Here is a 24918-nt window from a genome sequence, read left to right on the forward strand (position 1 = left end):
TGAGACTTTAGGGTTCCACTGGTGAAAAGGGACTTGAAAGGCTGTAGGGAAAGTGGATGTCTTGGCATAGCGCTGGCGGTGTTTGGAGGCTGACGAGGGCGGAGTAGAGTATGCAGAATACATACCAAAAGGGCATAGATACACTTGCTCGCTCACTTGCCAGCCCGGGAAAAATAATCTTCAGTTCATCACTGCAATTGACTCCTGCTTTCCTGAGACCTGGAAAACAAAAAAAAAAAACAAAAAACAAAAAACAAAATGCAGTCTCGCTGCCTACAGCATTCACTGGGTGTCATGGATCTGGCAGCAGCAGGCAGCAGGAGCGGGAGAGCCAAAACCCAGGCCTACGCAGAAGCCGAAGCCGGGCGGGCGCGATGGAGACCTCTGCCGCCCTCTGGTAGCTTCAGAACCCACCAAGGATGAAAAGGCAGCCAGTCTGAGCTCAGGCCCAAGCCGCAGCCCGCAGTGTCCTCGTGCACCACCTAGCCGGCTTCAAGGAAGAGACACCTGTTGGGTGGGCGCCCCCTCCCGGGCCAGCTCACACCTGACCCCCTCCGAGTCCCCAGGCGCCCCCCATTGGCAGTCCTTTAGGTATAGCGGAAAGGACTGGTGGCCCCTTAGGCCACCCACCCCTCACATGGGGAAGGGATGCAGGTATAAGCGGAAAAGTTTAGATTCTTGGTCCCAAGGCCTTTCAATAACCTCACCTCCTGAACCTCCGGTTACCTTAGCCACTTGTGAAGCCGCTGCTCCACCTCACTGGCTGGCCCATGTCCCTTCAAGAAGTGGAAGTAAGACTCTAGCAAAGTCAGAGACAACTCTTCTGTCGGGAGCCTTCCCCAAATTCGAAGAGGCTTTCAACTCAACAAAAGAAAACAAAACTCTTTGGGGGCCAGGGTGGCGGGGATTTTTTTTTTAAAGGCGAATCACTCACGCGTTCCAGACGTTAATAGGCGTGAAGTTCCTAACACACGGCCTGAAATCTTCTCTGCCTACTTGGGGCAGAAGCCGTGTCATCTAGGGGCCTCCCGGGAACAGCTCCAAACCAAAAACGCTCTGGTTCCGGGTCGATGCTTGGCACCATAGGCGGCAGGAGCACGAGGCCAGGCGGTCAGCCTCGGTCTTGAGGCTAGGCGGACAGAGGACTGTAGAAGTGAGACTGCAGGTGTCTCCACACTACCCTCGAGCTCCCTGCAACTTCTGCACTGGACGCGGGATGGAACCCTGGGCCGGTTTCTTCAAGGTGACGAGGGGTGGCTGATCCGTACGTCCCCCAGGTGGATCGGACCCGGCTGAATGTGGAAGGCCTTTGCAGACCAGTACGAGGAGAACGAGAGAGCCGGTGGTGGTTGAATGGGCCCGGGGAGTGAGGAAGGTGGCTGGGCCGAGGCCGCAGCGGGGTGCGTGGACGTGGCTAAGAGGAGGTGCCAGAGGGAGGGGGTGAGCGCTACGCCCAGTTTGGCCAGGCCGGGCTTCACCGCAGCGGGCTGCCGGCCGGGGCGGGAGCCGCGAGAAGCGGCTGCGCGACAAAAGCCTGCACGTCCCTCCCTCCTTCCCGCTCGCTGCCACTCCTCCGCCATCCCCTGCACTCTCCTCCCATCCGCTCTCCGCCCCTCCCCCGGCCTCGACCAAGCCTAGGCAGTGGGCGGAGCGGGGGAGGGGCGGGCACCAGAATATGCAGATGAGAGCGTGACGGACAGCTCCGCGTTCCAATGTCCCTCGGAAACTCGAGCGCTCCTTCCTCAACTCTTCACTCCCGACTGCAGACTCCCCCAAACCCCGACCGCCGGCCTGGCGCGCGGCTGCGCCCACCGGCTCCGCACTGCTGTCGCCGCCGCCACCACCGCCGCCGTCCCGCGGGCCTCCCCGGATAGTGCCCAGCCCAGCCTGCCCCGGCCCGTAGCCCCGGTGCGCCCCGGCCGGGCGTGGATGGAGGGCGCCGCGCGCGCTGCCCGCTGCTCTGCGTGACGCGGGCCTCGCGCCCCGCGCCCACCATGTCCTACCCGCAGGGTTACCTGTACCAAGCGCCCGGCTCGCTGGCGCTCTACTCGTGCCCCGCGTACGGCGCGTCCGCGCTGGCCGCTCCGCGCAGCGAGGAGCTGGCGCGCTCGGCGTCGGGCTCCGCGTTCAGTCCGTACCCCGGCTCGGCGGCCTTCACAGCACAGGCGGCGACCGGCTTCGGCAGCCCGCTGCAATACTCGGCAGACGCCGCCGCTGCAGCGGCCGCGGGCTTCCCGTCCTACATGGTAACCGCTTTGGGGAGGGGGCTGGGAGATCCCCCCGACCCTGGCTTGGATTGAGAGGGGTAATGGGTACAGGGCACGGGCGGCGGCTCGGGAGTCACCAGCACCCGCCGCTGCGCGAAACAACGACCGGGGTGACCCTCAGCGGTTGTGGGATGATTTCTCTTAAAACCGTGCGAGGTGCTACTCCACCCGGGTCGGGCCATTAGTTATCTCCAAACCGCGCCTACAGATTGCTGGGGCTGCTGAATCGGCCCGCTGATCTCCGGCAAGGTTTTAAGTCGAAGGCCGCTGCTGCCCCGGCCACTGCCCTAGGGTTCAGGTTTCTTGACCAGCTAGTAGTGGCGGGGTCACCGAGTTGTGGGAGGGCACCGAGCCTCCGGCTGCCGGCCTTAGACCCAGGCCTAAGCTCTCTCTAGTCTTGGCCTTTATCTAGCTCTCAGATCTGGCTTTCAAAAAATATGTTGCCGGGTTTGGGACCCGCTAAGTGCTGCCAGAGTTCGTGCGCGGCCTATGGGCTTCCAGCTCTAGAAACCCGGGATTCTCCTGAACATCTCTGGGTTTTGAGAGTGGGCCCCACCAGAGTGAGTCGCAGCAGTTTGGGGGCTTGTGTGGACGTGGGGCGGCAGGGGGTGGGGAGTTAGACCCCAGGTGGGATTCCCTGGGTAGAAACTAGGCCTTGGGAGAAGGTTATAAACACCTCGTGTTTAAACGGTAAAGGGTGAATTAAAATGCTAATTACTAAGTAGAATTGGCAAAGCTGGCTGGCTTCTGAGTTGCAAATTGGATTTATCTGCATTACAGAGTGAATAACAGACTGGGGTTCTGAACTGTTTTTTAACTAAATAAAGGAAGAGGGTGGGGAGCAGCGCGGGAAGCCGCCGACAAAATTTAGATATCAAGAAACTACTCATAGAACTGCGGGGCTATCCAGAGAATGTGTTTGCAGATATTGTTTGAGCTACTCGGGAACTTAGGTCGTTTCACGGGGGAAAAAAAGCGAGATAGTTTAAAAGGAAATTCTAAAATCAAAAGGCAGGAGTTTTGTTCCCGACAGCTGGCCTTGTGTTTCTCAGGCTCTCTACAGAATGGTTCCCAGCTCAGAGAAGCCGAGCAAGAAAAACAGCGGTGGGGGGCGAACTGAGGGTAGCCTTGGGAGGGGGGGGTGATGCCTGAAGGGCCCATGCACCCTCCACTCACAGGCTGTTGTGGCTTCCAGGGCTCGCCATACGACACGCACACCACCGGAATGACTGGCGCCATCAGCTATCACCCATATGGCAGCGCGGCCTACCCTTACCAGCTCAACGACCCCGCGTACCGTAAGAACGCCACGCGGGACGCTACTGCCACTCTGAAAGCCTGGCTCAACGAGCACCGCAAGAACCCGTACCCCACCAAGGGAGAGAAGATCATGCTGGCCATCATCACCAAGATGACCCTCACGCAGGTCTCCACTTGGTTTGCCAACGCGCGCCGGCGCCTCAAGAAGGAGAACAAAATGACCTGGGCCCCGAGGAACAAAAGCGAGGACGAGGACGAGGACGAAGGAGATGCTGCCAGGAACAAGGAAGAGAATCCAGACAAGGCTCAGGATGGCACAGAGACCTCGGCCGAGGACGAAGGTGAGCGGTCGGTCCGAGGGCTCAAGGAGCTTTCTTCCCAGGCGGGCTGTGGTTGGGGCTGACCCTGCACACCTGCCACGCAGGGTCCGTGCTTACAAAAGCGGCTAAACGGCTTCGGTCCCCGCGGGGTTTGGCTTGGCACTCCCTCGGGCACTGCGGAGATGTTGGGGCCCTGCTTAACGCTGCCTTGGGGTGAGGTGCGGGGTCGTGGGGAGGCCCAGTGCAGGACGTTGGGCGGATGGGACTGTGGGTGCCCGCACTGGCCCAACTTTCCGCCCACCGTGTCCGCGTCCCCGCAGGGATCAGTCTGCACGTCGACTCGCTCACGGACCACTCGTGCTCGGCGGAGTCAGACGGGGAGAAACTGCCCTGCCGCGCCGGGGATCCCTTGTGCGAATCGGGTTCCGAGTGTAAGGACAAGTTTGAGGACCTGGAGGATGAGGAGGATGAGGAAGATGAGTGCGAGCGGGATCTGACGCCTCCCAAGCCCGTGACCTCCTCGCCACTCACGGGCGTGGAGGCACCCCTGCTGAGCCCGGCGCCCGAAGTCGCGCCACGCGGTGGCAGCGGAGGCAAGACGCCCCTAGGCAGCCGGACGTCGCCTGGAGCGCCGCCGCCTGCCAACAAGCCCAAGCTGTGGTCGCTGGCCGAGATCGCTACTTCGGACCTCAAGCAACCAAGCTTGGGCCCGGGTTGCGTACCTCCGGGTCTGCCAGCTGCCGCCGCGCCCGCCTCATCTGGGGCCACTCCGGGAGGCTCGCCCTACTCAGCCTCTCCGCTGCTGGGCCGCCACCTCTACTATACTTCGCCTTTCTATGGCAATTACACAAACTACGGGAACTTGAATGCCGCGCTGCAAGGCCAGGGCCTTCTGCGGTACAACGCGGCGGCCTCCGCACCAGGCGAAACACTGCACGCCGTGCCCAAGGCGGCTAGCGACGCGGGCAAGGCGGGCTCGCACCCGCTGGAGTCCCACTACAGGCCTCCGGGCGGCGGCTACGAGCCCAAGAAAGGTAGGCTGCCCGAGGCCGGCGGGGAGGGATCCTGGTGAGTCAGAGGGAGCTAAAAACCTGGGAAAGGCTCCGGGAGTGGGAAACCTTTGGACAGACAGAGCCACTTGCCAGACCAGAATTAGGGAAGTAAGTTAATGTGAGAAAGAGGACTAGCCCTCTTTTTAGATCTACCCTGCTTTATTTCCTCCTTATTTAATTTACTGTTAATACTATCATCGTAACTATTTTGATTTGGCAAAGTTAACTGCAAGACAACGAAAAATACGCTTGCCTGGGTGTAGTTTTCCCGCTGTGGTGTTGGTTAAGTAAAGCTTAGCGGAATCCTTTCTGCCTTTGGCTTGAGGAGAGCACAGGTTCTGGGGAACTCTCAGAGGCTTTTTTTTTTTTTTACACTGCTTTCGTTGTTCCTAATTTGGCATCCCTGAGATGGGGGCTCAAGGAGAGGAAGAAACGAAAGGGCAAGGAGGGAACATAAGTGCAATGGATCTTAAGATTCCCTAGGAGTGTGCATTCCTTGCGGGGATAAGAGCTGATAGGTGCTTAACTGCCAGGGGTTGAAGCCTGTCCTCACTATCTGCCCCTCCCCTGACAGATGCCAGTGAGGGCTGTGCGGTTGTTGGCGCAGGCGTCCAGCCCTACCTATAGGAGGGCCAAGCTCAGAAGTGCAAGTAAGTGGGTTCCCTTTGCGCCCTCCAGCCCCAAAGCTGTGCCCTCCCTGGGTAGTGTGGTGTGGTTTTGCTTGTCAAGTGTTGCTTGTCAGCTTGTCCAGGGCTTCCTTCTGGCCTCTTTGCCTTCTATTTTATAGATTTCGTTTCTACTCAATTTCTGCTTTGAAGAATCACTTCTTTAATTGGAATTCATACATGTGCGTGCGTGCGTGCACACACACACACACACACACACACACACACACACGCAAGCACACATACATATCTCCAAACGTATAACATATACCCCACCACTACTGCTGTTGGCTGATGATGGTTTAAATGATCCGGGTATCTCTGTCATTGAGAACTGTTTTAGATACATAACGGATACCTTGCTTGCTGAGTGAGTTGTGCAGAAACTTGGGCATTAAAACCCAAAATAAGATTCTGAAAAAACAGGAACTGGCCTTTCATAGAACACACTAGAATCTATAGTTCTCCTAGCCCAGAGCTGTTATAGACATTATTTTCCTACTAGACAGCATTACTAGCCCTAGACTAAAGATGACAAAGTGGCAGAGACAGTAGCTACAAGCTTATGTTTTTTGATAACGTGTTGGTGTGGAACTGAAGAATTTGGCATGATTTGGTTTTTTCCTTGGTCCACAGGTAGGTGTCACAATTGCTTTGGAAAAAATAAAAATAAAAGTCAGGAGGCCATTCTCCTTCCCCAAGCTCATACGTACACAGATATAAACCCCAGATGTGGAAATCCGGACCACATCTTGTGCCACTGTAAGAGAGGATGCACCTCGCACTACCAACCCACAGACTCTAAGGACTGGACACATGTTGTTGGGCATATGTGAATTTATTGACATAGTATAGCTTCCCCATGTTTGTGTGACTTTTGGAAACAATCTGTTTTTTCTCAGGATATCTTGATCACTTCATTGCCACGGTATATATTCTATAGGTGTGCTAGGACTTGCTGTAAAATTTATTTGTAAAAAAAATGTACACGGTAGAACTAACGTGATTGAAGAACTTGAGTCCTTCAGAAGTGGAAACAAATTTGATATTTATTTTTATAATGATATAAAGCTTCTAGTAATTTATGCAAGTTGTATTGCAATGAAATCTAAAAACTTTTGTAAATAAATTCTGCCTGGTTTTTATTTGAACATTGCTGGTTATACAATCTCTGTTGGTTGTTTAACATGAATTCTCTACTAATTTATATCTAAAACTGTAAATAAAAACAAACTAGCCTACAAGAAAATGGTGTTCAGGGCTCATTTTTACTAAAGAGTGATTTGGGTAAAGGTCCTAGTGGTGGCCACAGTGCCCCAGCCCCCAGGTGATCCTAGCTCATTTTTTAAATGAAGAGCCCAGTGAAATAAACTTCTTTCTTGGCCTTATTTGAAAATTACAGACAGAAGAGAGAAATATAAATGTGTAACAGGGCGATACCTGTGGTTCTAGATTTACAAACAAATGTGCTGCAAGAAAATAATTCAGATTTTTTGTTCTCTGAATATGCAAATCCGTACTTAGTGTAAATTTCTAAAACATGGACAAATAAAAGGACATGCCACCTCTCTCTGCATTTTATCTTCTTTTGTGGTGCTGGAGAAGGATCTTCCCGTTCATACTGGAGGGTACTCTCCCACAAGAAATTACTGATGGGAAGAGTTGTTTTCCTAAGTCTGAAATATCTCAATTGTCATAGATCATGCACGTTTATTGAGGGACTCTTTCCTTTCTGTTCAGTTCCCATTAACGAGAGTGGGGCGGGAGGTAGGTTCTTTACTGTGGTACTCTGCTTACCCTTGCCCTCAGGGAAAAGAAAAGTTTAAACATCCTCAGACATTGTCTCTTTATTGTCTACTCACCTCCTAATTACAAGACCAGTCTGGAATTTGCAGCCAAGTAACCCAGCCCCTTTGATTAGTATCATAAAAGCAGCCACTCTGTCACTTCATCTTTTCTCAAATTATGGAGATATCCATATAATAAAATTTCTGAGGAGAAATGAACAATCATTTATTTCCTCTGCAAAGATAAATTGAGTGAATATAACTTACGTTTATAAAGCAAGAATAATGGTTCCTTAGATTGCCCTTTAATCAATCATACACTTATTTTCCAAGAGGCTCACCTATTTCATCCCATGATTAATAACAGTGCGGCAGGGGAGCGTTATTGGAGCCCAGCGGGGGAGGTCTCTGGTGCTTTGGGCTGCTCTGGAATGGTCAGTTGGGGTTCATTATGGGCTGAGATTGAACGATTTATAAAATCTTGTCTAAACATCTGCCAGCTCCGATAGGCTGATGTGGCCGAGGATGGGAAATTGCTAGGCCAGTTGATATTGACAAAAGGATCTCTCTCCAGTGGCTTTTTGTGCCATAGAAATTAGTGGCCTCTTGCTGGGGTCTTGTTAGAAAGGGTATTGGAAAGTCATCTTATGTACTTGAAGCAAAGACCCCAAACGGCCAGCCTGGGGAGGAGGGGGAAATGAAGGCTGCTTGGGCTTTGGGGATTGGTTTGAAATGCATGGGCATTTAAAGCTCGGATCTAAAGTCAGTTTCTGGATAGGAGATACTTTTCTCACACCCTCCCTGTCTCCTGGGGATAGAAATGGAAGTGTTTTTAGCTGAGCTCTTGGGGGCCAAAAAGAAGGATTATTATTACTATGTTGTTATTATTATTATTATTATTATTATTATATTTTAAACAAGGACCCTTGCTACTCTGAGAAACTCCAGGGCTGGGGAGTCAGAGGGTGCCTTGGTTGTCTGTTGGTCTGTCTGTCTGTCTGGGTTTCTCAGAATTTCCAGAGATGCCCATCTCTCCTCCCAGATCCATGTCACACTGCGGTACAGCAGAACAAACAGCTTTACTTTGCGGATGTCAGCCATGTTTCATAAGCCATCAGGGCACTGAAAGGGCTGGGTGACAGTAACTGCCTCATGTAATGTCGTAACTTGAGTATTTTGAAAATTTTAGGGGCAAGTATGAAAGTTAACAATAACAAACAAGCCGTTCAAGATAACTCTAATGAAGACACGTATTTAAGGAAGAAGAGGGGTTACATTGTGGAAGGAAAGATCCCAAACCCAAAACGTCCTTCTGCATGGACTCAGAATTAGAAAGCTGGTAAAATGGCCAAAGTGACCTCTCAGAGAGCAGGGAAGATTTTATAACCTGGACATATAATCCAGGTTCCTTTTGCAGGGCAGACCTCCAGACACTCCCACCCCCTCCCAGAGGACTGGCATGTTTCTCTTGGTGACAACTCAGAGGCCTCAGGAGATTAGCCATAGCTAATGAAGGTGCTTTGATGTTTATATATCCAACAAATCATCAGAGATTTCCATAGCTTATCCATCTCCCGACCTGAATGTATATTTTACTGGAGAACTTGATTTTCAAGCACTAAGAACATAACATTGTAGGTGTTTAGAGGGACCTATTTAGATATGTAGACGGATTTATGAGGGAGAGGGGAAGAATCCCCTTTTAGGAAAGTGACCTCCTTAGAGAAATGAGCCCTATGGAGTTGGGACAGGGCAGCCACACTGGGTTATGGGTCGCCTGCAAGCTCGGTCCAGCAGTTGGCTGTTGGGCCCTGGCAATGTCAGACCGCCAGAGCCCTTCTGCCCTCCACAGTCCGGGCTGCATTAGAGCTTATATATCAGAATTCTCGCTTTAATCTCAGGTGGGACCCAGGGGCCAGGCGCTGCCAAGAGCACCGGGGCGATTGCCCGACGGCTGGCTCAGGGGCTGCCTCCTGCGCCCGTCAAATGTCAACATTTGTTCCCAATAAAAGAGTTATTGTCTCAACAAAGCTGCCCAGCAACTGCCTTTGAAACTTGAAAAGAACTTCACCCACCTTTGTCCACAAGTCAGGAGGGGCCTGGAACAGGGAGAGAGTAAGGGGACAGGGACAACCAGCGGCCTCGTCGGACTTGGGGTGAGTCTCCCCTGCACCCCCTTGCGGGCTGCGGCTGGCACTTAATTCTGGAAGTGGGGAAAAGGCTAGGACTGCTTAGTGCGGGAATTCTGCAGAGTTTTGCGGACCAGAAAGCTGCAATCTCTGTGAGTGTCCAGCTGGTCCAGATGCACTGGATGGCACCAGAGCCCCATGCCTTAGAGGGTCAAGTGCAGTGACATTGAAATAATGATGAAGGGAACCAAAGGTAAGGAGTGCCTTCCTGAAAGCCATCTGACTAAACTTCCATCGTGAGAGAGCCGTTTCACAAACATCAGTTTGGAAAAAGAAAATCATTTCAAACCAATCTAGGGAGTCAGACAAACCTTTTTAAATTTTAAATACCCTCGGAATTGTGACAAAGTTCACTCCAACTACCCTCATGTTTACAATGGTTGTCACCATTTAAATTTTTTAGTTAACCAGTCCATCAAAATCTCAGGAAAGCATTCACTTAGACCTCTAATAAAATCGATAGCTAGATTAAATATGCCTTAACATCGCTTTTATGAAAACAGCATTTCAAATGCTTTCAGAATGTTAACCCCAGTGGATCTTGGAAACAACTGCACAGCTGTCTGCCCCATGTGAGTGTTAAGTTAACGTCATTTAAATTTCCACAGCTGGGGGGCTGGCCCTTTGATGTAGTCTCAAACCTTTATGCAAGTGACAAATCCTTACCGATATTTTATGGCTTAAGGAGAATTAATCTGTGACAATATAATTTCCCCCATCCTACTGGTCATTAGGAAAATGCTCCCAGCCCACTGCATACCTCGGACCTCAGCCACAGCTAAATGAGGGAGAAAATCCAGCTAACCCCCTGTGAGAGTCAAATGCACCTTTTAAAGGTTTTTCTGTGTGCCTTTTACCAACACCTTATGCAAGCAGTCTCAGGGTGCCTCTGTCCTCTCCAAACTCCTAGCCTAGACCTGACTCTCATTCCCTGGAGTGGGTACAGAGTGCTGTCTTTTCTAAGAAAAATGAACATTAAAGACATTATTTAGGAAGACAATACTGATAATACAGTTAAAAAGTTATGAAACACCCTGTCTGTTCTCTTGCAATCCCAGGTAGAAGGGGGAAGAAGAAGAATGCTTGTTTGTTTAAATCTGGCCTCAAGCTCCTAAGTGAGAGGCTTTCAAAAGGTGCCCCAACATTATTATGTTCTATTTGGAGCTGAAAAGAAGTTGAACCTAATATCCTTCAAGAACTGACTGCCGACTCTGGCAGCCTGTACAGGCAGAGTGGATCTTCATAGGACATGCCCAGGGGAGGAAACCGAGCTACACTAGCAAACATTTTTTATGGGGAGATAAATTGACAATTTATTGTGTGTAACTCCTGATCAATTATTAATCGTTAGTGTCAACAACAGGGTTATAATTACCTTCGGTTATTTTAGAAAATATTTGCCTTTTCGTGGCTCTGATCTGGTGATTAGTTAATGCTCTCCCGGTAATGAGTTCCAGGAAGCACTGATCAGACCCTCCTACCCCCTCCTACTCCCCTCCCATTTTCCTCTCCCTCCCCCTCCCTCCCTTTTGGTGACCTTTAAAGGGAAACACATTCACTCGCTTGTTTCTCAGAAATTTACTCCTTGCCTCGGTTGTTTCCAGGGAGCACCTTTTATTTTTCTGCCATAAATAATGATTCCGGAGAAAAGCGGGGAAAACGACAGACAAATAGGGCGCAGCTGGAATGAAGAAGGCCGATCAAAGGGTGTGGGGCTGGGCTGCCAAGGCAGCACAGGTCTGAGCGACCAGCGTGCCCGCAGTGTCGGCCTCAGCCCGCAAGATCAAGGGCAGGGGCTACGTACTGGTAACCGGAACGCGTCTGGAGAGGGTGGTCCGGCCAGAGGACCCTTCTTTTGAGACCTCGCCCGTTCTGGAACACCCGGATTTAGGCGCAGCACTTTTGGCCAGTGAGGGTGCAAGTTTCCAGTTCCCCACTGAACTAGAGAGGACGACTAGATAGCGGGGGGGGGGGGGGGGCTTTAGGCCGGGACAGATCGGGAGTTCAGTTATCAGATTACGGGAGAATAGGGAAGCAGGTCCCCCCACCCCCACCCCGCAAACACGCAAGAGTTGGGGATGCAGTCTTGGCTCTGGACTTCAGCTGAGCAGCGGTGCCCACCAAAGGACAGCGGTGGGCGAAGTGGTCCCGGTGTAATCCACCATCTCAGAGCCTGCCCTACACTGAGCCTAAGCAGTATCCGCCTAGCGCACTACCTTCGCTGTTCCCTGAGTGGGGGGGTTGCCCAGACCCCGCATCTTCAGGATCCTCGTTTATGGGTGCCTGGTGTGTGTGTGTGTGTGTGTGTGTGTGTGTGTGTGTGTGTGTGTGTGTGTGTGTGTGTGATTCTGAAGTACATTCACGTCCTGAAAATGACATCCAGGGTCTGTTCCAAGCACAGGCTTTGCCCTAGCTATTACAATCATTTTTTTGTTTCAAGGACTTGTCCTGTTCATAGCTCTTCATCCACCCACTCCCATCCCTAGAACCCTCCCAGCATAGAAGGAGTTCTTCAACCGAGCCCTTCGGGCCCCTTTCTATTCTTCTGTCCACTGGAACAACGTCTTGCCCACGTGTGCTCTTAATTATCACATCGAGGTCCTATAAGGCCACCGACAGCAGGCAACCTGGAGCAGAAGCTGATGTGTGACTGAGAGCAAGGGAGTCGCCTCCGGGCAGATTTTCGGGGACCCTACAGAGTGTTGATGGTAGTGGTGGGGCGGTAAGGGCCCAGGACACCTGGATGTGGGGATCAGGAAGGGAGAAGGTCCCAACGGACCCCCTTAGAATCAGCCTGTGCACCCTGTAGAACGAAGTCAGTTCCGTAAGGCCTGGGTGACCAACTTGCCCTGATGTCAGGATATGTCTCCTCCCGGGGAGACAGGTGTAGGTCTTCTAAGATGCTTCTTCTAAGAGGACTGCACAGTCACTGCCTGCTTCGCGATGCCCGGGGAGACATCTATCCCAGGGTTACTCTGCTTGCTCCACAGAGGTCTCTGTCTTCTCCTGCTGGGTCTCAGCCCCCAATCCCTTCCTTGCTTGCCTAGTAGCCAGCAGGCCCAGCGTGTCGGGATCGGCCGGCCGAATAGATGGGCCAGAGCTCCTGAATCCGGAGCATGAGGATGCGGCGCTGCAGAGCGCTGGGCAAAATCGAAAGCGACTCTGGTTGGGGCTATAGGGATCCTACGCAACAGCGAAGAGAGGCAAGCTCGCAGCTGCAGCTACGTCACGCTCGCCTGAACCGCTTCCAGTCCCCTCATCTCCTCAGCCCCTCTCTTTCTCTCTCTTGTTTTTTTTTTTTTCTTCTGTTTCTTCCTTACACACGTCCCACACGCTCTGCACAGAACTGGATCTTCCCCAGACTCTAAGGGGACCCAGAACTGCTCGATCAGCGCCGGCATAGCAACCGGGAACTGGAGACCAAGACGGGGAGCCACTTGACCAGGAGAGAATCCGTAGACCTCCTCCGGACCTTGTATCACACCTGCGATCCATACTCCGATATCGTAGAGGGGACAGGAGTGCGAGACTGGTGATCTGCTCCATTGTCAGTGGGCATGAGCCTGTGGAATTCCTAGGGAGCTTAGGCAAAGAAATAGGGAGCCCCATCTTAACACCCAGCGCCCTTCTCCAGTTCCTCCTTAGGAACCCTGTAGGGGGCCTCCCTGCAAATGGTGTTGGTCAGGGTGGGGGCACCAGAGAGCACTTAAGGTCACCAGGTGCCATCCTGATAATCTCACAGAAGTCCTGAGCCCCTATATTTACAGTACGTTTATAGTAGCCTTTCTTTGGGGACCTCATAGTGACCAGCGCAGCTTCCAGTGACTTAAGAAACCTTGTATCAGCCCCCCCCCCCCCCCGTATGAAAAGATCCTTGGGGTTTACTGGAGTTACAGGAAAATGCAAGTCTCCCACTACGTGGGAGATCTTGATATATGTGTAGAAACACAGGTGGTCAGATCTAGACCTGCAGAAAGCTGTGCTTTTGTAGCCTTTCTTGCTTAGGTTCTGTGGAAGGTGGTGGGGGTAGTGGTGGCATCCACCATGGGACCTCCCTGGGGAACTAAACCCTGAAGATCCTCACATTTCCAGCTGGGGACAGTGGACCAGTGGACCAGTGGACCAGTGGGCTGTCTGCTGCTGCTGCCTCCCCCATCCCCATGAGGACAAGAGGAGGCCAAGCCTGACAGCTTAGCCAAAGCCACAGTGGGGGAGGGTAGCAGAGTAGGAGGCTCCTTCTGGTCTCCAGAGTGACATTAGTTTGTTTAAATAGGAGTGGGTGGCATATCCAGGTTCCTTCCACCCTGGCTCTCACACAGGGGGAAAAACGATTTGTTTTATAATGATTATATGATACTCAAACCCTCACTAAAGCCCCCTCCCTGATAATGGATCCAGATGTAAACAGAAGGAACCAAGGCCCAACCAACTCCTTGAGGGTAGCTCTAAAGCAGGGAAGTGGAGGGAGGGAAGGAGGAAGGGAGAGAGGTAGGGAGGGAAGAAGGGAGGAAGGGAAAGAGGGAAGGAAGGAGGGAGAGAGGCAGGGAGGGAGGGGAGAAGAGAGGGAGGGAGGGAAGGAAGGAGGGCTTAGACTTGAGGTCTGTGGTAGAGGAGGGTTGTTTGACATTTCTTGCTGTGGCTATCTGCTAAGGAAGAAGTCAGGTAAGAGAGTGCTGCGGGCAGATAAGCAGACAGACCAGGACACAGACCCTCTGATGAGCTCCATTTAATCAACCCTGTCCTCCCTTTTATATACTGCTGCATCTGTTGCACAGCACTGCTCTTTCTCCTTCCAGACCATGCACAATGATAGTACTCCAGTATCTCGTAGGCAGCCAGACTTCCTGTGGCCTGGGGCTGCAGGTTGGTAGGAACACTATGGCCGGTTACCCTTAGTCTGTCTTTTCATTGAGGCTGGGAAGCCCATGAAGAGAACCTACCACAGCAGGGAAGTATAGTGGCCCTAAATTCCCCTGGGTGTTGAGGGAACCTTGGCCTCCCTTTGAAGAACTAGCAGCAATACTGGCTCCCGGAGTCTCCTGGAGTGTGTTTGACATGAGATAGAACCTGAATATCTTCTTAGATTAAGAGGATGTCTTACATACAGTCCATGTCCCTTGTTTGAACCTTGTCTTGCAGACCTAGAAGGCAAGTCCTCTGAAGTTGGGGTGCTGCTGAGCAGGGGGTATTTATCAGAACTTCAGGACCTTGAAAGGGAGGATGCACTCAAGACAACCCTACTATTCCCCTTCTTGTCCCCACCCAGCTCCTACAGGTGCTCTGTTGGTCTACAGAGTCTTCCCAGAAGGGCATTTCCTATGCTTACTCCTCTGCTTCTCTCCTTCATATGAAATGCAAGGTGACCAGGGATGCAGAGCAGTAAGGTGCTTGCCTAGCACGCATGAAGCCATGGGTCCCCAGCACTTAGTAAACAGAGCATGGTGGTCCATGCCTGTAATCCCAGTACTCTGTGTGAGATGGGAGGTGGACACGGGAAAATGGCTCAGAAGCTCCCAGGCCAGCATAGCAGAAACAAGAGAGAGACCCTGCCTCAACATGGAGGAAGAAAAGACTAATTGGTCCCCACACACTCTCCAAGGAATGTATACACACAGACACACAGACACACAGACACACACACACACACACACACACGCATGTATGCACCAATAAAAAATACAATTATTTTTATATCATATATTAAACCAAAATGAAATAAATAAAACAACCACATCACGGTTTTTCAAAATGTATCTTCTAAAATATTCCAAGTTATTCATGAAGATTCAAAGGGAAATGCCTATCACAATCTATAAGCATCAAAAGGTTAAATACAAATCAAAAAGATACATTTGAATTGTTTCTATTTATAAAATGAATCCTTGAGACAGAGAAGCTCTTTAAAAGTTCCCAGCAGAGGGGTGGGAAGGATGGAGGAAAGGGCCTATGTTTAGGACACCCAGGTTCAAATCTCAGCCTGGAGAACCCTGACTGCAGCCTCCAGAGAGAAGCTGAAAAGTTGAAGTGTCATCGTGGAAACCTGTTCTCTGCACTTTCTTCTCACACCAGCCTCTAAGTGGGGGGTGTGTGGAAGACTGAATGGCAGGATGTTGTACAGGCTCTGAGTTAGGACTGAGGACAGGGACTCCACTACACCGGGACCTAGAAATCAGTAGGCATGGCCTGAATGTGTGACAGGACAGCTCAGAAATGGAAGACAGTTGTATTTTGGATCTGAGGCGTCTCCCCAAGGCTCACCTCTTAAAACCTTGTTCCCAGTCTGGTGTGATTGGGAGGTAGTGGATCCTCAGCGCAGTAGGACAGTGCCCTTGAGGAGAGAGGCAGCACCTCCTTCTTCCTCTGGATGTGTGAGTGTGGCCACAGGGAGACAGTTTTCTCCATCGTGTGTTCAATAATGTGTACCCAGAGTAATGGGGCTACTTGATCATTAATTGAAACCTGCAAAATTATGAGCTAAGAAAACCCTTCCTTCATTATCAGTTCAGGTGTTTTGTCATAGTCTAGAAAATGGACTAACATAGGGTCCAAGGAGCAGAAAGACTAAAGTAATGATCCACAGGAAAGTGGGTGAGGCCAGGGCTGGGGTTAGGGTCAAGGTCAGGGTCAGGGCTGGGGTTAGGGTCAAATGAATTTGGGTGAGGGTTTGAGTGGAGAAGGTCATTGTAGTTTGCTTTCTGTTGCTGCGAAGAACACCATGACCAAAAGCAACCTGGGGAGGAAAGGATTTATTTCATCTTATAGGTTACAGTTCAACATTGAGAGAAGTCAGAATAGGAGCTTGGAGCAGAAACCACAGGAGGAAAGCTGATTGTGAGAATATTCCTTGCTCTCATTCTATCTATCTATCTATCTATCTATCTATCTATCTATCTATCTATCTATCTATCTATCTATCTATTTATCTATCTATCTATCTGTCACCTGTCTATCTATTATCTATCTATCTATCTGTCACCTGTCTATCTATCTATCTGTCACCTGTCTATCTATCTATCTATCTATCTATCTATCTATCTATCTATCTAGCTATCTGTCACCTGTCTATCTATTATCTATCTATCTATCTATCTATCTATCTATCTATCTATCTATCTGTCACCTGTCTATTATCTATCTATCTATCTGTCACCTATCTATCTATCTATCTGTCACCTGTCTATCTATCTATCTATCTATCTATCTATCTATCTATCTGTCACCTATCTATCTATCTATCTATCTGTCACCTATCTATCTGTCACCTGTCTATCTATCCATCTATCTATCTATCTATCTATCTATCTATCTGTCACCTGTCTATCTATCTATCTATCTATCTATCTATCTATCTATCTGTCACCTGTCTATCTATCTATCTACTATCTATCTGTCACGTATCTATCTATCTATCTATCTATCTATCTATCTATCTATCTGTCACCTATCTATCTATCTATCTATCTATCTATCTATCTGTCACCTGTCTATCTATCTATCTCTCTATCTATCTATCTGTCACCTATCTATCTATCTATCTATCTGTCACCTGTCTATTTATTATCTATCTATCTATCTATCTATCTATCTATCACCTGTCTATCTATCTATTATCTATCTATTATCTATCTATCTATCTATCTATCTATCTATCTATCTATCTATCTATCTATCTCTCTATCACCTGTCTATTATCTATCTATCTATCACCTGTCTATCTATTATCTATCTATCTATCTATCTATCTATCTATCTATCTATCTATCTATCACCTGTCTATCTATTATCTATCTATTATCTATCTATCTATCTATCTATCTATCTATCTATCTATCTATCTATCTATTATCTATCTATCTATCACCTGTCTATCTATTGTCTATCTATCTATCCATCTATCCATCCATCCATTCATCTTTCATCTATCTATCTATCTATCTATCTATCTATCTATCTATCTATCTATCTATCTATCTATCTCTGCCTGCTCAGCTACTCTTCTTAAGCAGCCCAGGATCATCCACCTAGGGATGACACTGCTCACAGTGGGCTGAGCCCGTCAACATTAATTAGCAACCAAGAAAATGCCCCATAGACCTGGCCACTGGCCAATCTGACCGGGGCATTTCTTCAACTCCTGTTCTCTCTTCCTGGGTGACTCTAGGTTTTCATCTAAAACTAACTCTGACAGGCGTGGAGGGATTTATTTTCCTTAAAGGCCATCAGTTCTGACTCCCAGTTCCTCACAGCCACATACAACACAGCTAGACTTCAGAACACCTTCCACAGCAGTCAAGACTTCTGAGTTGTGGATTTGAATCTCAGTTGCTGAGCGCTGCGACTTGCTCACTAGTAGTTTATCCGTGTACATTGCTATGCAAGGCTGCCCAACTATCAGCCCTGCTCTGTTTCCTTCTGGCTTCACCCACAGGAGTCTGTTGATGTAGCATAAAAAATCAGATTATTTAGTGGGTGTCTGTAATGTGTGCTTGGCTTTAAATAGACTTTCATTGTTCTGAGACTTACTGGAAAGAATAGTGGGACAATGCTGAGAAAATTGAAACTGTGACATCTTCAGTGGGAAACCAGGTAGTACTCATAGAAAGAACATCTTTCTGTGTATCTCTTGGGCTCTCACAAGGTCTCCACTTTTCCAGAGATTTCAGTGGTCCCCAGTCTTAGCAAGGGTATGTGTTATGGAACTTGCAAGGCAGAGATATGTGTCCTGGTGAAACAAGTTTTGGTTTTGCATTGACATGAAATCCATGTGGCAGGTGTGGATGGATACATTGGGTCAGCAGCAGAAATCCACATGGCAGGTACAGATGGATACATTGGGTCAAGAGAAGAAATCCACATGGCAGGTATAGATGGATACACTGGATCAGGAGCAGAATATGTTAAACGTTCAGACAGGAAAATTGAGAAGCAATATAACACACTCAAAGTGACAGATCTGGATACAAGGTTTTCATCAAGACCTGGGGTCTGGCTATCTGCTGCCTTTCACAGGGGTGAAGCAGGGTGAGGTGCTGCTGGAACATAGGCTTTTCACTGCACCCCCCACCCCAGAGTCTAGCTACAGCCTGCAGCATGGCATGACAACTGAGATTCGGGATCCTTGTATAAGGTTCTGCTGTGTTGTAGACCTAGTTTCATTTCTGTTGCTGTAACAAACTCCCTGACAAACATTAATATATGAGAGGAAAGGGTTTATGTAGGTTGCAACTTCAAGTCACCGTCCACCCTTTCTGGGAAGTCAAGATGGGACCTGAGGCAGCTTGACACATTGTATCTGCAATCACGAGCAGAAAGAGAGAGAGAGAGAGAGAGAGAGAGAGAGAGAGAGAGAGAGAGAGAGAGAGAGAGAGAGAGAGAGCAAATGCATCCTTGTTTGTTCTCAGCCAGTTTTTACCTCTCACACTGCTCAGGATCCCCTGTCTAGGGAATGGTGCTGCCCACAATGGATGGCATCTTCCTACATCAATTAATAAACAAGACAGCCTTCCAAAGACAAGCCCACAGGTCAGTCAGCATGCTCTAGGTAATTCTTCATTGAAACTCCCCTCCTAGGTGATGCTAGATGGTATCAAATCGACAGCACGCTCAGCACATCTTAGCCCATGTTTGTTCCCAGAACTAACTGTCTGATGTCTGTCTGATGACTGCTGCTTCCTTGTACATCTGGAGGAAGAGATCAAATTTGTTCAGAAAATGTCATCCTCTCAAGAGGCAATACAAGTTTTTATTCTTTCTTTTCTTCCTTCCTTTCTTCTTTCTTTCTCCCTTCCTTCCTTCCTTCCTTCCTTCCTTTCTTTTTGAGTTTTTCAAGATAAAGTTTCTTTGTAGTTTTGGAACCTGTCCTGGAACTCGCTCTGTAGACCAGGCTGACCATGAACTCACAGAGATCTGCCTGCCTCTGCCTCCCTCCCGAATGCTAGGATTAAAGGTGTGTGCCACCACTGCCAGGTAGCAATACAAGTTCTATATGGAGAAAGCAATGTGGCGGTGAGTGGATTGCATGGATAGCAGACCCCAGTGTTGGGTTCATAAGTCTCAAAGCCCACAGCTCTGCGGTGTTCTTGTTGCCTCCTTCTGTCCTGCCCCTGTTCCGCCCTGCCCTAAGCTCTTTGCACTTTTTCTATTTGCAGCGTCCTCACTGGAATGTCCAGTCGCACAGGCTATGTTGTACCTATCCCCTAACTAGCATCCCAAGCACACCACAAGCCACATACCTGCCAGGGTCTACCAGGGGACCCCACCACCTACTGGTTGACTCCAGCCTAAGATTCCAGTCCTTACCCAGTCTCTACCCTCTTCCTTCCTTAATGCCCTCACCACTCCTGCTTGCCTCAAAGGGTCCTGAAACACACCCTTGTGTCAGGGCTCTATGTAGACTAACAGTTGCAGAAATCCTACATGAATCACCACCTGCAAGCTCGTGGAGAGGTAGCATTGGAGGCTGTGTAGACAGAGCTGCTCCTGCCTCAGGGACCCTGGGCCCTTTGCCTTGGGAGCAGGATTCAGCGCTTGGGTCAGAGAAACGACTTATGCAGTAGGAAGCTTTGGCTTCCTCACTTCCATCCCATACCCTCACCCCCACCCCCCAGCTCTTGGCTCTCTCAATGGGCATCCTCTCACTTCTTCCCTTCACAGAGCTTCTTAGTATGGCTGGTGCCTGTGTATAGGAATGGGCCCCACAGCTTCCTGACATACTCCAAGACAGATACAGATAATTAGAATTTACCATAACTATGTGTCCTTACTGCACACTCATTAACAACCCCAAGGCTTAGAAAGGCCATAGTTGGAGAAACCATTTGTACAGTGACGGGGAGAAGAGGACATCTTTGGAGAGCAGCAGGGAGGACAGCAGCAGGGTCCAGTCCTTCCTTGTCCACTGTCTGCTCCTCGCAGCTAATTAACTTGATGAAGTCACCCTTCTACTGTGCAGAGGGGGCAGCCGAGCATGCTCTCTTAGCGGAGATGGCTTCCGGGAGGAACTAGTGTATGAAGAACAGACTCCTCGTGAGGTGAGGTTCACATGCTGAGGATGCTCGGGTCTCTGGGTTGTTACCACTCCTCTGAACCTACAGCACTTTTGTAGCCTGGAGGAGAGCACGGCTATCAGCAAAGGTATCGATTAAGCTCATGATTCAACTTACAGATCCATGTTGTGTGCGTTGTAGCCAAAGACAGAAATCTTCACACAACAGTGTGTGCACCTGTGTGCATACACACAAGCACGTGTGTGCATTACCAAGGGCAGCAATGACAGTATCCTTGGAGACCTCTCCATTGTCAAGGCTCTCTCCCCAGCTCATAAGCCTCAGCCCATGATGTTTGGATGAAGGAGGAGGCTAAAGGGTGAAAAGAAACTCATGAAATTCAAAACCATTTTTCTATTAATACTAACTGCTATTAGTTTTAATGAGGGTCCTTGATAAGAGACGTTAACAAGGCAAACACGTAGGAAATGTTCCTCCCCACCTAATATTTTATTTCTGTAATTAGTGGCTTCAGAGAACATTTGAATCTAAACATAGCAAATTGCTTTTATGGGGACCCACAGAAGGAAGAAGCATGCCTGGTCCTTGTCCAGGGGAGAGGTGTGTGTATGTGGGTGGGGGGGCTGTGTTGGGAGCAAGGGAAGAAAGGTGACAGGTCTCAGGGCTGACCCTAGGCCCTTTGACTTGGGGCATAAGGGGAAAAGTCTCCCAGGACTGTATTGACTAACAGCTGCCAGGGAAGTGGGTGAGATTTGCATAGTCAGTCTCTGGTTCAAGTGATACTGGGCACAGATGGTCCCTCTGAAAATCACACGTCCTGGGACCAGAGGAACTCCACTCAATATGAATGTGGTTTTGTGGCCAGAGTGGAGCCAGCAAACTTCATCACCCTCAGAAAAACTACAGATTCGGGTTAGGGTACAGTTCTGGATTTGGAGTTCTGGGTGTGGTTGACTCTTGGGAAGGGGGTACCCAGATGTTGACATGTTAGGGCTGGCAGGTCTTGGCATAGGATTCCCTCAGAGGGCAGCAGTGAGTTCCTGTACTGCACACTCAACTCAGCAAATTTTGCAAGGACTTCTGGGGTGGCTGTGGGTCAGTCTCTTCATCTCTAGGTGGGTGGGTGCTGAATCCTAAGTGATGGCATGAGGACCCCACTGCAGGCATCGGTGCAGTGTTCTCCCTGTGCGTGTAGGCGGATGGAGTCACATCTTTTTCACAGTGCTGCAGAACAGCGTGGGTGACGTTCCTGAAGCTTGTCACTCACTGGAGTGAACCCAGGTGAGAGTTCGTCACAGTAGTGGTGTGGAGAAGACCTCAGGCACACCCAGCACTTCTTCCCTCAGAAGCCTTCTCTTCCATGTGGATCATGGGTTGAGCAAGGACTTTTCTGATTTCAGCAGATACACACTGTAGTCATTGAATGCAAACAATCATTTCAAAGTTTCTACAGTGTGCTGAGATCCAGGGAACAAATAGTTCTACCAGAAGGATAAAAGGTGTGGGAGTGTTTTCCTCCAGGGCCTTCCCTTTCCTCCTCTTCTTCTTTGTTTTATTGATGTTTTGTTTGCGTGTATATCTCTGTGAGAGTGTTGGATCTCCTGGAACTAGAGTTACATACAAACAGTTGTGAGCAGCCTTATGGGTGCTGGGGATTAAACCCAGGTCCTCTGGAAGAGCAGCCAGTGCTCTTGACTATTGAGCCAGCTCGTCAACCCCCATGTCTCTCCTCTTGACATGCAGCCACGATCTGGTCTGTGGTATAAGTATCTACACAAGGTTGGTCTTCTCGGTGGGGTGCTTGGGCCTGCAGAAAGCCCTTGTGGTCACTGTTGATCACCCAGTGAGTGCTTCTGCATGTGTGTCAGGCAGGTGTCTGGGACAGAATGACCTTTGCTTAGCTGTACGGCTCCTTTCTGTTCAATTCCTGGTGTATTATCAAGAAACTGTGCTGGGCAATGGTGGCGCACACACTTAGCCCCAGCACTAGGGAGGCAGAGGCAGTTCAAGGCCAGTCTGCCCTGTAGAGAGTTCCAGGACGTCCAGGGCTATGTACAGAGAAACCCTTTCTTGAGAAACAAAATAATCCAAAAGAAACGGCCAGGATTGGTGTTTCAAATGTACATATTAACATATACTTATTAAACATACCATAAAGAAGAGGGAGGGAAGAGGTTGGGCTTTAGTACCCAGCTTGATCTGAAGGACTGAGACTTCAGGGGCCCTGGTCTTCACTGCCTTATGTGTACTGATGATCAGCACCCAAATAATTATTATTTTCTAAGTCTGTACACACAGACCTTTGGGCTCAGTTCCTGCCATCAATCTTCTGAACTACCTGAAATAGTGATATGTTGATTATCTGGACGGTAAGTTGAGTTTTGCAGTAGACTTTTATAGCTTCAGACTGACAGTGGGAAGAGTTTAGCGTGCTTAGAAGGAACGTTCTTCGCTGGCTGGAAAGCTGTCAGTGCTCCGTTGTAGGACAACAGCCAGCCCCCATTTCCCCTCACTTCCCAGATCTCTCCAGTCATAAGCACTTGAATTCCAAAATGTCTATTAATACTTCTTCTCCACCAACAATGGGGCTAAAGTGACCATGCAGGTTACAAACAACTTCCTGTCACACGTTAAGAATGAGACCTGCCTCCGGCTTTTCTGAGGGATGTATGGGCCCTCCCTGACAGCTTTCATTCCAAAGTGTTAGTTTGACTTCCCTGGGGCTGTTTCTGGCAAACATATTTGTACAGAACCTTTCCAGCATCTCTTAATTTCCAATCCAACCTCATCAGACGCAGAACTTAAGAAGACAGTTTGTGTGGGTTTGACTTCTCCATGAGCTTGCCACCGACGAGTGACTTTCTGAAACTGGTACCCATTTGCTGTGTGGATGCAGAGGTCTGCAGATGAGGCCAGAATCTGCACACGGGTGTGAGTGTCAGCAGTACTGTTGACCATGCTACAATGGTGTAAGGGACACCAACCTTGATGATGCGAGCAGAATCCTCCAGCCCCCATGCACTGTAAAAAGGACCCCCACATTTTGTCTTTAAATCCCATTGCTTGACCCTTTAGTCTAGAAGGTTGGATGAGAGGTGTTCAAGAGCCATGCCCAGAGTAGCTCATCTGTCACACTGTCATGGGAGTCCATGCTGACCCTGAGACCCAGGTCAGCCCCTTGTGGCATACCATGCTCACAGTTCCTTTTCCTCTCTTGCAGGCAACCCTGTAATGGCTTCTAGGTTTGAATGCTGTGGCAGTCCTATTCTCAGAAGACCTCTAGCATCTCTCCATAGCTACAGGATGCTGGGATAATTCTAACATCAAAAAGGGAAGTTCAGAATTTGACTCATAACTGTAAAGGGAAATCAAAGAATAATATTTCTTACACAAATCTATGTGACGTTTCTGTATTGACATATGACATGGGTATACATGTAGCCACAACAGTTTTATCCACCCAGTCACTCATCCATTCACTTATCCGTCCACCACCCACCCGCTCATCCATCTAACCTCTGATCCATCCACCTGATCTACCTGTTCACACATCTAATCCAACCAACTATCTAATTCAATTTCTTTCTTCTATTATCTATCCACTTGTCTGTCTGTCTATCCATCTATCATCTATGTAACGATCATCTATCTGTCTATCTATTATCTATATAACTATCATCTACCTATCACCCATCTATCATTTGTGTATCAATCATCAGTCTGTCTGATAATTCTCTCTAATAATAATTTATATGGCATGATTTTATCTGTCTGTATGAGCCTTACAGAGTCACATCAAGGCCTCTCCCAGGGCAAGTGAAAACTATTAATTTCTCAGAAGTCATTGCAAAGACCAGTTAACTAATTAATTGAGTCTTTGTCCACTTGGCTAAGAATTTACTCTTCTAACCCCAGCCACAGGGGAATTACTATAATACACCCTTTTCTCCCTGTGACCAAAAACTTCAGGCGGAAAAACCAGGCTAAAATACGACTGAAGACCAGCATGAAACATAAAACCTTTAAAGTAACTAATTGTCCATTCCGAATCAGGAGGTATTTGAGAGTAGGTTAAGGATTAGATTTCATAGCATGAAATAATGAGTAAAGCAGAAAGAAGCCTGGAGAAATGTTTTCAGAGTTCAAGACTTAAAGCCTTGAAAATCACTTTTTAAAGATAAAAATTTCCTTCATGGAAATCATCAGCCATGTTCCTGCAGACCCCGTTCAACCTATTGGGCACAGAAGCCTCAAGGTAGGAAAATAAAGTTTACTGCTATTGAGTCATTCTGAAATATTCATCCGTCAGTACTTTGTCAACCATGGTTTTGATGGCATTTAAATTGAATTTAATATAAATTTAAAGCCATCT

At 49.0% G+C, this 24918-nt stretch overlaps 1 protein-coding gene across 2 annotated transcripts; it reads left to right on the forward strand.

The window, feature by feature from the left end:
• The first annotated feature begins 1781 nt into the window (after positions 1-1781).
• Positions 1782-23825, forward strand: Irx2 (iroquois homeobox 2). Of its 2 annotated transcripts, none has more exons than XM_087897024.1 (5): positions 1782-2246; positions 3463-3868; positions 4168-4881; positions 5474-5549; positions 23767-23825. In XM_087897024.1, the coding sequence occupies exons 1-4, from the start codon at positions 1995-1997 to the stop codon at positions 5524-5526; spliced, it is 1425 nt and encodes a 474-aa protein (XP_087753150.1). In that variant the 5' UTR covers positions 1782-1994; the 3' UTR covers positions 5527-5549; positions 23767-23825. The 2 variants fall into 2 exon arrangements, with proteins under 2 accessions (XP_087753150.1, XP_048315313.2); XM_048459356.3 differs by lacking the exon at positions 23767-23825 and adding an exon at positions 6201-7132.
• The last annotated feature ends 1093 nt before the right edge of the window (positions 23826-24918 follow it).

Source organism: Myodes glareolus, chromosome 15 (genome assembly GCF_982192425.1).
Source record: "Myodes glareolus chromosome 15, mMyoGla1.1, whole genome shotgun sequence".
Lineage (NCBI taxonomy): Eukaryota > Metazoa > Chordata > Mammalia > Rodentia > Cricetidae > Myodes > Myodes glareolus.

Bases quoted from the DNA above. Each gene is read 5' to 3' on its own strand.
- Irx2 (XM_087897024.1), top strand. From the start codon at position 1,995: ATGTCCTACCCGCAGGGTTACCTGTACCAAGCGCCCGGCTCGCTGGCG. The intron at 2,247-3,462 runs GTAACCGCTTTG...TGTGGCTTCCAG, and splicing joins CGGGCTTCCCGTCCTACATG to GGCTCGCCATACGACACGCA. The intron at 3,869-4,167 runs GTGAGCGGTCGG...GCGTCCCCGCAG, and splicing joins GACCTCGGCCGAGGACGAAG to GGATCAGTCTGCACGTCGAC.